The 10,813-nt window shown below is 29.4% G+C and overlaps 1 protein-coding gene and 1 long non-coding RNA gene across 2 annotated transcripts; one reads left to right on the top strand and one right to left on the bottom strand.

Annotated features, from left to right (window-relative positions):
- Nucleotides 1–2,210: 2,210 nt before the first annotated feature.
- On the bottom strand, nucleotides 2,211–5,682 carry LOC126553538 (uncharacterized). The gene is made up of 3 exons (XR_007606559.1): nucleotides 5,452–5,682; nucleotides 3,243–3,354; nucleotides 2,211–3,137 (listed from the first exon to the last, which is right to left on the bottom strand). It is a non-coding gene; the product is annotated as an uncharacterized LOC126553538 (long non-coding RNA).
- Nucleotides 5,683–5,816: 134 nt separating this feature from the next.
- Nucleotides 5,817–9,764, top strand: LOC114125419 (ATP synthase subunit gamma, mitochondrial). Its single transcript, XM_027989055.2, has 6 exons — nucleotides 5,817–6,003; nucleotides 6,212–6,398; nucleotides 7,136–7,347; nucleotides 9,003–9,140; nucleotides 9,228–9,448; nucleotides 9,535–9,764. Exons 1-6 carry the CDS (start codon nucleotides 5,963–5,965, stop codon nucleotides 9,636–9,638), a joined length of 903 nt encoding a protein of 300 aa, XP_027844856.2. The 5' UTR covers nucleotides 5,817–5,962; the 3' UTR covers nucleotides 9,639–9,764.
- The last annotated feature ends 1,049 nt before the right edge of the window (nucleotides 9,765–10,813 follow it).

Genomic DNA, 10,813 nt, shown 5'->3' with positions numbered 1-10,813 from the left:
ATAGGTAAATCGTATACATAAACCTTTATATATATATAATATATATAATATTTGTAAGCGATTTTAATGATTTCGGACGACTTTCCTCTCCTACCATTCCGCATCACTCCAATCGTCCCTTCGCACGAGCTGCAATATCGTCCGTCGGGTTGCTGCTGCTGTTTTTAGTTTCCGATAAATACCATCACGGTGATGCACTTTTCGATATTACTTAATATGTAGATGTGCCGTAGAGGTAGGCGGTAAAATAATATTATTATACGTCATATTATTGTAGGTAAGTATACATCAAACGCGGCCATCGTAAGTACACCGTCCGCATCAAATGCCGCCGCGGCGTTCGTCCGCACCTCTTCGACAGAGCGTCGACAAAATATTATTATGTCATAACCGAGTTATCGGTGGACAATTTCGATAAACAGACTTACTATATCTAATAAAAACCCAATCGTATACACCATAATAACGTGTAATATACCTACCGAATATATATTATTATATATTATTATAGGCACTATAATTGCCGTCGCCCGGGCGGCGGCCGGCTAGCCGGCGACGTAAAGTTCAAACCGTATAATATATAATAATATTATTATATTTTTAATAGCACTGTATATAGCACTATCGTTAATAGAATACGGTATAAAGGAATGCGTATACGATATGATAAAGTGTATTATATTAATAATAATATTGAAGAATCGGAGTGAGTCACGCCCGTCTCGCGGTTTATATGGTTTCGGACCACGCTATATATTTATGTATATATATATTATACCAGTGTGCGCGCCCTTTGAATGTGTATATATATATATATATATACACACAGACATAAAATATGAGTATAGATTTTTTTTTTTTTACTCTCGTAAAATCGGTCATGTCGAGTGATTATACAATGACGTCACTATGACACCACGAGACATCTATATATATACATTTTTTTTAATACTGAATATTTTCTTCCGTATATTTATGAATACAAATTATTATCCACATTTATGGCTGCCCGATACAGTTTTTATAATTAGTGTCAATTAAAAAGTAACAATTAAAAAAAAAAAAAACGATCAATAAAAGATACCTAAAACTGTGAACGCGAGCGATAAAAATATGACACAGAACGACTGCGGCAATAGAGAGATTGATCTCGTTGGACGGACAGAATGGACCATCACCATCGCGACCTAGGTAGGTACTGATCGATTGCATTTTTCAAATAATTTATCGACAGTAGTACGGCGGACGGCAAAAATGTAGGTAAATCTGCGTTAGAAGAAAAACGAATTCGGTCATTACGACATGGCTCGTGCCGTCCCCGTCGTTCTAATAATAATAAAAAAAATAGTTAACCCCCTACACCCACCCACCCACACATCACCGATTCGTGAGCTGTCTAAAAAATATTAATATGCTGACGAGATCGCGAGTAAAAAACGCGTACGGACTTTTATATATAGGAGGTCACCGCATACGTATAGTCAATGCGTATATACTATAGTAATACTTACGGTCGTATAGTTTTACATTATGTTATTCCGAAGGGAAAACGTGTGACTTTAAAGTTATCGTAACGTGCGTGCGCGTGCGTGTCTGTGCGTGCGTGCGCGAATGCGACGTATGCGTGCACTTGGAATATTATAATATATTATATTATTATAAGCGACGGACGTCAACGTTGTAATATCGTCCCATTATTGACCAATAACACACGACGGGAACAATACAACGAAACCGTTTTATAAACGGTACACAATAATAATCGTAAAATACGGACTCGCGGAGAATTATATGCATACCTATACGTATATATACATATATACGCATCGTCGTGTCAAGGTGCGACTATTGTTTGAGAGTATTTCGGAAATTTTATCAAAAGTTTTGTACAAATCACCGTTTACATTTAGAATCGTTTGATGTTTAAACGTAGGTAATCCAATTACAATTAGATTACAAAGTTCACAAGTACAGAATATTAATTTACGATTGTAAACTAAAACTGCAAAATAATTACGTTTGAAATCAAATGTCGAAGCGTATTGTGCGTAATAATAACATAGGTATCTTTGGCATCGTTAACAATATAATTTAACGTCAAAATCATGACTGGAAATTAAAACATTTAAAACCAATAATCGTATGATATTATTATTATTATTATTATTTTGTATGTACAAACGGTTTGTTTGATGACTGTGCTGCGCAAATGATAGATATATCGACTTTCCAGTTTCCAATAGCAGTTTTAAAGTGTGTACTGCGACGTACTACGACCGTTTTACAATTTTGCATGCAAATAGTCTATTAAATTACAGGTAAAATGGCCAAAACAAGTTCAATCGTTTGATAGCCGCGTGTATGTAGAGAAATACCGTAGTTTTTGTAGGTCACGTACTACCCGCTGTTTATCGGACTGGCGTGTAGGATGTACGTTGTGGAGGTCAGAACAAATGATTCTGGCGATAGCGCACACGTCGGGGGGTGCACACGTCCCGAGCGTTGCATGCGGTGTTCGGCACGGCGATGAGCTTAATCTCCTCCCCTGGATACTTTAATGCGCTCTCGAATCCAGGATCAATCTCTCTACGAATCAATGTCACGAGGATTACTTAAACTTTGAAAACCTCTTATTTTCGAGGATTTTAGATCCCCAAAATCGTTTCGACCGCGTTACCTACTCTTTATAAATATTATACGAAGAAAAAAACATGTTTTATTATTATTAAATACAACCCAATGTACTGCAACACGCAAAATAACAACGGTTATATTAAATAAAATTACAAATTGTTTCAAGTCTGACTAAACTGAGTTTTTAGAAGAAAGTGAATGACGATGAATAAACTTTTATGTCGTTAGCATGCGATCAGAACTCTTCATTTGATTTTGTTCAGAGTGCCGACGTGCAGTTGAATATTCTGAAAACAATATTTTATTTTATTCTTGCATTGTACCTATGCCTTTTTTTTATAACAATTCGAAAACAATTATTTCTCGTTTTAAAATTCTAATTTTCCCTTGTTCTTCATTATCGTTCAAACATTTTTTTCTTCGTCGTAGATTCTGAGTAGAAAGATAAATGCATTGGTTTTATTTTGTATGGTTTTTTTTGTACCTAAAGTGTGTAGTATGTCCTATTAACAAACCAAAAATAAAATGGATTTTACAATAAGATTTATTAATATAAATAATTTTATAAAAATATAATAAAATAATAATAATATACGTATCACATTTACCTATAGTAGTCCTATATACTGGAATAATTGAAAACCCAAATTTTTTTTGAGTTTTAGACGTTTTACGACGCTGCATAGGCTATTTTTTTTAGATTTAGGCATTCGCATTTCACTAAAATATAAAATAGATTAACGTTAAAAATCGAACCAAATTATGTTTTTACTCTAATTAATCTAATAAAAATATGACCGCGTATTAAACTAAGACTTGTCTAGATTTTGGGTTGTACTACCATTTATTTTAAAACTAAAATTGGTTAACAAACTTAAAATTTAGGTAATACTCATATTTAAGTGTATATTATCTCCATTCTCCATTATTTTTTTTAATATAATTTATGCAAGTTTAACAAATTACGCAACCGTAGCTGTCATACTGTCATCCCTAACCACAAAAAAGACCATAACACTGACAAAGGTTGAGAAACGTGTACGTAAACTCTTTAATAAATTGACTCTTTAAATTAAAGATTTAACGTGCTTAAGCGTAATGTTTTAATTTTTAGTTTGACAACATCTCTAACTGTCCTACATTACGGACTTCTACATAAAAAGATCATATTTTAATTATCATTTGAAAACATATTCATTATGTTGTTTCGTATTGATAAGTTGATGTATCTACTTAGATTTATTTTAACTACAAATAAATGCTAATCCTGATAATCGTTCTTCAATCATAATATTACATCATGTCTAAGATACTTTTTTCTATACTTAAGGATCTGCACTCGAAATAACACATTTTCGAAAAAATAAATTAAATCTTCAAGTAAATATTACGGAGAGAGTAAGTTCCTGTATAATATCTTTACCACAGTTTTTATTAAATAATCTATCGTCACGAACAAAAATATTAAAATTTTGATTGATTTGTTTATTATGGGCTTTTCACCAAGACACTTATCCTGGTAAACTGTAAAAACTTTTAATACAATTATCTTCATTATACACACATTTGTCGTTATAAACCCTAAACAAATTATTTGTTAACATAATATTAGCTTTTCAAACTATATTCAAACAGATTCAATATAATAGAGGCTAACTAACATGAAACGTTGTCTTTGAAACTTTGCTTCCACGAATAATTAATATATAATGACATAATGTATGTGTATATGTAAACAGGGAGGTAATTTAAACTTTTAAACTATCTATAAACGCATTTTAAACATACAAGTTACTAAAAATAACTAAATGTTCTTAAATCATAAAATTAATTTTTACAGTGGAATATTTTAATATTAATATAACTGTATACTTTTAAAAAAATATTTGTCTTTAATTATTTTCAGCAACATTATTTTTAATTAATAAAATACAATTTAAATTGATTTAAAATTATTTTCCTATTAAAATATGTGTATTAATTATTAAACTAATATTGCCCTATCTCCATCTATAACTACTCATTTATAAACATTGTTTCAAACATTGTACAAGATTTTTTTCGAGACATATTTTTTGGTCTTTATAGCTATATCAAATTAATTGTTTATAACGAAAAAAAAACGTCTCGTAAGTCGTAACGTATAATTAAAAACAAAAATCAGTGTTACCCAAGTAATATATTTAAGTACATGGAAATTAAAATAATTTTGTTTATCAATTATGTATTTAAAATACATTTTATCATATGGAATAAAAATGTTTTTAATTAAATTTTTTGTTAACCTCCTACAAACGTCTAAAACGACTATTGACTACCATTCATTAAATAGTATATTTTATTGTTAACTAAGGTTAAATAAGGAGTTATTGCATTTTTCATTTTATTTCTCTACGTTAAATTCGATAGGTATTTAAAGTTAAGTAGGTATATGAAACACGGATTAAGAATAAGAAAAATACCTACCTACCTATATCCTAAGTTTATAGTTTAATAAATTTGTTAATAGAAAGTTGGCATTTATAATATAAATTAATTTGCTAAAGAAAACATGTATGTTAAGTTGGTTATTTTCTATCAGTAGGCATATAGAGTTATAATTTAGTATTCATTAGATAACAAGATTATTGTCAAAGTAGGTTTGTTAAAAGAAAACAATATTGTGTTAAGTAATATAATTTTTTTCTTATGGGTACTACCTAACTATAATAATATAATTTTTTAGAAAAATGTTCCATAGTCATAGAACTTAATAATAATAATTTATTTCGGTCAAAGTAGTATAACAAAAGTTGTTGACTTATTTTATATACCTACCTAATGGAACAAAAATGTCTTCTAAATAGGTTTCACAGTTTTTTCGTGGCGTTAAAATAATATTAAATCGACAGACCACAGACGATGTAATAACAATAAGAAACTATCAACTAATGACGATATTTAATTATAAATATTTTAATGTCGACTACAGAAGAAAAAAAACTGTTTTCCCATTACTTTTTCGACCGGCGTGCGCTCACGGTGCCTCCACGAAACGCCTCCACGGAGATGACGCGCATCGCAAGTGGCGAACGGTACGCAACGGCAAACTATGCCTCCACGCCAGAACAAACAGCTGTCATGCGACAACGCCTGGCGCTGATAAGGCGGCGTAACACGATAACCAGATTGCAGTACGCGTACCCTTTATTTGACCCCGCCGTAGTACGGTACAGTTATTAGATTTTACGGACACTATCCACTTCGACATCAGCTTAGCTATCGCTCTGTCGAAACTCGCACGAAATTTTTCATTTTTTACTGTCGTCCGACCAAACTCTCCGCCACGATGATGATGATCTCGAAACCGACTACTATGGTGGTCTGCCTGTAAGTATTAAAATGGCGATGGCGTTCTAATAACGCCGCCCGCACGCGCGCGCTATAACGTGGTCATCGAAATTGTTGTTTTTGGGCTTTTGTCGTTTCTCCATTTTCCATTTTTATTTTTTTTGCAATGCCAACGACCGAAAAAATTCGCTTGCGTTCTCGATGCATCTTATTAATATTGCGCTTATTGTTTCCTATGCGTCTGCAGGAAGGGCGCCGCCGCCGGTCAACAGCAAAACCGTAACATGGCCACTCTGAAACAAATTTCGATGCGCTTAAAATCTGTGACGAATATTCAAAAAATCACGCAGTCCATGAAGATGGTGTCCGCCGCCAAGTACGCTAGAGCTGAACGTGAACTACGTCAAGCTCGTCCGTACGGTGAAGGTGTTAAGGTAAATCGTAATGATAATAATATAAATAAAAATATAGTCTTTACAATGTATCAAATTACTGGTACTTTTCGTTTATCCCGACTACGACAAGTCACAATTTCATTATCCCGACTACCTCCTCAAAGTCACGATCAACATGAATTTGTCATTTATGTATCTAATATAATGTATATTATAGTGTGACTTATTATCACATAATTGCTACTACCTTTCTTTATATGACATAATTTAAAAAAATGGATTCTAAATTTATAACTAACTTAATAAACAACTAATAACTAACTTCGAGGAGGAAAATGTTCAGCCATTCAATTTAAAACACTTTTAAATGGATTATTGTGCTTTTTGACACCACATGAATTTAACCAAATAACCGTCTGAGAATTAGATGCCAGCGTTGCCACTCGCAAACTAAAATTTCCCTCGATTTGCTATGCAACAGCACTTAAGGTAGGTCACAGGTACAAATTAATCAATCCATGGTCACTGGGTTAAAAAACAATGCCCATAATTTTGTCAAAAACTGTTAGTAATTATTAAAATAATAGTTATTTGGTTAGATAGTTGTGATTGACTGAAGACAGTGGATGTATATGTAGTCTAGAAACAGAATTAGACCAGTGGTAGTCATTAGCGGCATTGGCCGGTAGCAGGGATAACCGAAAAGTACCAAATTACTATATATGCTAAGAGTCAAAAAGTCATATATCTATTTAATGTGTATTATCTTTTCTTAGGCATTTTATGAAAAGTCTGGTGCCACCGAAGCAGTGGATGATGGTAACAACAATAAATTAATTGTTGCTATAACATCTGATCGTGGTCTTTGTGGCGCAGTCCACACAAACGTTGCGAAAACCATTCGTAACGAATTGGGTGCAGAAGCTGTTGAGTCTCCTCAATCAAAAGTATTCTGTGTGGGTGACAAGTCTCGTGCACTTTTGCAGAGGTATTACGATAGAATCAAATAATTAAAATTTAATATTAATCTGCTTTATTTGTGTATTACTATTTGTACACATTATTGATTTTAGTCATACAATTATTTCTCACTTGACTTAATGTAGAATTACATTTATAAATCATAAGTCATATGATTTTTAACATTTGGTATAAAAATAAATTATGTTGATAGAGCTGACAAAAATTTAGTTCTTTATACATTTTTAATTTTCATCTATTAAATACTATTTAATTAAAATTTACCCCTCTATAGTAACATTTTTATTATTACTAAAAACAAAAAAATGAATTAACATTAAATGTTTAAAATTATTTTAGTAATTTAACTGTTAGTATTAATATTGATGTGTATAAACATTATTTGATTTGTAATTTTTTTCAGTATTTAATGATATAACTTTAATATATACTGATAATATCTTTATAATGAAGTATAAGTAGGTATATTATCATCTTTTTTTTTTACTGTAAAATACAAAAGAAACAGATAGGTATACATCATAGTATACATAAGATAAATTGAAAATGTATTATTGTATTTCTTTTAAATAAATTCAAACGATAGGTTGGTTATTATTAAAATTAAATCCAGTTAAGCGTATTTAAATCATTAGTATTATTTTATACTTAAATATTTTGTATTTTTAATCCTAGATTACACGCGTTAAAAATATCCACGAGATTCTACGCACTTGGTCTTTTTCAACTCGATAAATTGAAATAATCATTATTATATTGCTTTTAAATAAATAAAAATTGTCAAATGTTTCTATTGATACTTAATTTAAACAAATTCAACTTTCATATAAGATATAAATATATCAAATATATATAAGGTTATATTGTAGTATACCACTCACAGTTTTTTCAATAAATAATGAACTTTGAACCCTTCTATAGTACAGGCATCAAATTTTATACAATTGGGAGTTGTATCTAATTTTAGTTTATCACCTAATTAGAAGGTACCTAGGTTGTGTTAGATTAATATTTCATATTTTTGAAGCAATGAACAAAATTATAAAAGCCCGGTCTTTTTGACTTGTAGCGTGTGTTCTAGGGTTAAGATAAACGAAAATTCATTAAAATAATAGTTTAATACCTCAATTTTGTTTTTATTCATATTATTTTATAAAAAAAAATTGGCTTGCTATATTTAATATATTTACATAACCTTTTAATTAATATATTTTGTTGAATTCAGTTTATGAAACATGTAATTATTGATCCATCAATTACTCAAATAAATGCATTTTTTACTCATGGGTCTGTACTAGTGCAACATTTTATGTATAATAAATTTATTGCTAAAAATTGTTATTAACGTAGAGCTTTATTTGAATTATATTTTTTTTATTTATTTAATTACAACTTGATTGATGAATTTTGATTGTAAAATAAACGAAAACTTAAAAGTATTTTAAATTTAAATTTTATAGAATATGACTTGAAATAATTTTACTAATCAAAAAGTGATATTAAAAATAATAATGCACAGAATACACGAATTGTATAAATTATAAGTTAAACTAAAGGTTTAACTGTCTAGATAATGTCATGTATTATCTGATAAAAAATTTGCCTTTTTTAATCGTTATTTTAAATTTAGAAAATTATTTAATACATGATTAATGTAAACAGACTGTATGCTCAAAATATTGCTGTGGTGGCTAATGAAGTTGGCCGCAAACCACCCACATTTTTGGACGCATCCAAAGTGGCCAATGAATTGATCCAGTTGGATTTCAACAGTGGAAAAATTGTTTACAACCGATTCAAGTATATTATCTTAAAAATTATTTAATTACCTTTATTACTGATGTCAATAACAAATTATATTTTTAATTGTAAATCATTTGTTTAAAGAACTGTTGTGTCTTATCAAACCGAAGAAGTACCATTGTTGAGCGCTAAAACAATGTTAGCTGCACCAAAGTTACAGTTGTATGACAGTATTGATCAAGGTGTTATGGAATCATACCAAGAATTTACAGTTGCTGCTTTATTATACTACACAATGAAAGAGTCTGCTTGCAGTGAACAATCATCAAGAATGACAGCTATGGACAATGCCAGCAAGAACGCAGGTAACTTAAATTCTATTACTGATGTATTATTTATATAATATTTTTTCATATTTAAAAAATACTCATTGTCAATGCATTTTATTTAGCTGAAATGATTGGCAAGCTGACTTTGACATTCAACCGAACCAGACAGGCTGTGATCACCAGAGAATTGATTGAAATTATTTCTGGAGCAGCGGCATTAGAATAATTGTTTTTTATTAATATCAAAATAATATAGAGTTGGAAGACAACAATAAAAGAAATGGAATTCCATACATTTGAATAAAAAACAATAATTTAAACAATAAAAACAGTTGTATTAATCGATTAGAAATGGTCGTGTAAATTATTTTAAAAACCATTATCTAGTGATATTAGTTGTACAGAACCTAAGTCAATACTAAAGGCTTGATTTTGTAGGTGAAGAAAAAACAAAATAGCAGTACCAAGTATTTTAAACATTTAATTATATAAGATTGTGGAAAGATGCTCAACAGTAAAAAATTGTGTATTTTTCATTTACATAACTTCTGTAATATTTTACATTTTACTCAATATGTCTGAAGGACTAATTAATGTTGTCTGATGAATAATAAGGAACTGTAACTTTATGAAAAAAATTAGGAATTATCAATGTCAGTAAGAAGATTGATTAATATAAATCAACTTAAAATAATAACTAATAAAAAATAATATTTTAGACAAAACACAAATATAACTATTAAATTTGAAAAATTTTTGATATCATTAAACTTCAAAGTTGACCATATTTATTTAACTTAAATATTACTAATGTTATAAATGAGAAAAAAAAAAAAAAATAAGTTTTTTAAAAAACATAATCTAGTAAAGTAATAAATACATCAAAAATCACTTTCGAATGTTTAAATTCAATGTCGTCAATGTTGTAAATGCCAATTTTATGTTCCGTATGATTACTGATTAACTGTAAAAAGTTTTAATTTTTTAATAACTTATCCATGTTAATATGAATCAAAATAATGTTAAACATGAACTTAATTATAAGTTATAAACGTTGCCAGAAATTTTTTTTAATTTAAGTAACATGATACATTACCAATACTTTAATACATTTTCATAAAATATTGACATGAATATTTGATTAAAAAAACAATTGTTTCTTTCTTCACAATATTAAATATATATAAAAATAAATGATTAATAAACTGTCTACAGGATATCTTAAAAAAGAATAAAAGGTACGTTTATTTACAAATGTTATTTTAAAGTGCACATAAGTAACATACCTAAGTTATTTCAATAATGGTCTAGTATTGAAATATACTATGTACTCTATTAATTTATTAATGATAAAAATGTAAATCTGAATAAATTATAATAAAATAAATACTAAAAATTTTT

The sequence above is a fragment of the Aphis gossypii genome, unplaced genomic scaffold, assembly GCF_020184175.1.
Source record: "Aphis gossypii isolate Hap1 unplaced genomic scaffold, ASM2018417v2 Contig00255, whole genome shotgun sequence".
In the NCBI taxonomy this organism is placed as follows: Eukaryota; Metazoa; Arthropoda; class Insecta; order Hemiptera; family Aphididae; genus Aphis; species Aphis gossypii.
The sequence above is the reverse complement of the archived record's forward strand: the minus strand, read 5'-3'. Positions and strand labels throughout refer to the sequence as shown.

Coding starts and splice junctions, on each gene's coding strand:
- LOC114125419 (XM_027989055.2), top strand. CDS start 5,963: ATGATGATGATCTCGAAACCGACTACTATGGTGGTCTGCCT. Junction 6,399..7,135: donor CGTACGGTGAAGGTGTTAAG/GTAAATCGTAAT, acceptor ATCTTTTCTTAG/GCATTTTATGAAAAGTCTGG. Junction 9,141..9,227: donor ATTGTTTACAACCGATTCAA/GTATATTATCTT, acceptor ATTTGTTTAAAG/AACTGTTGTGTCTTATCAAA.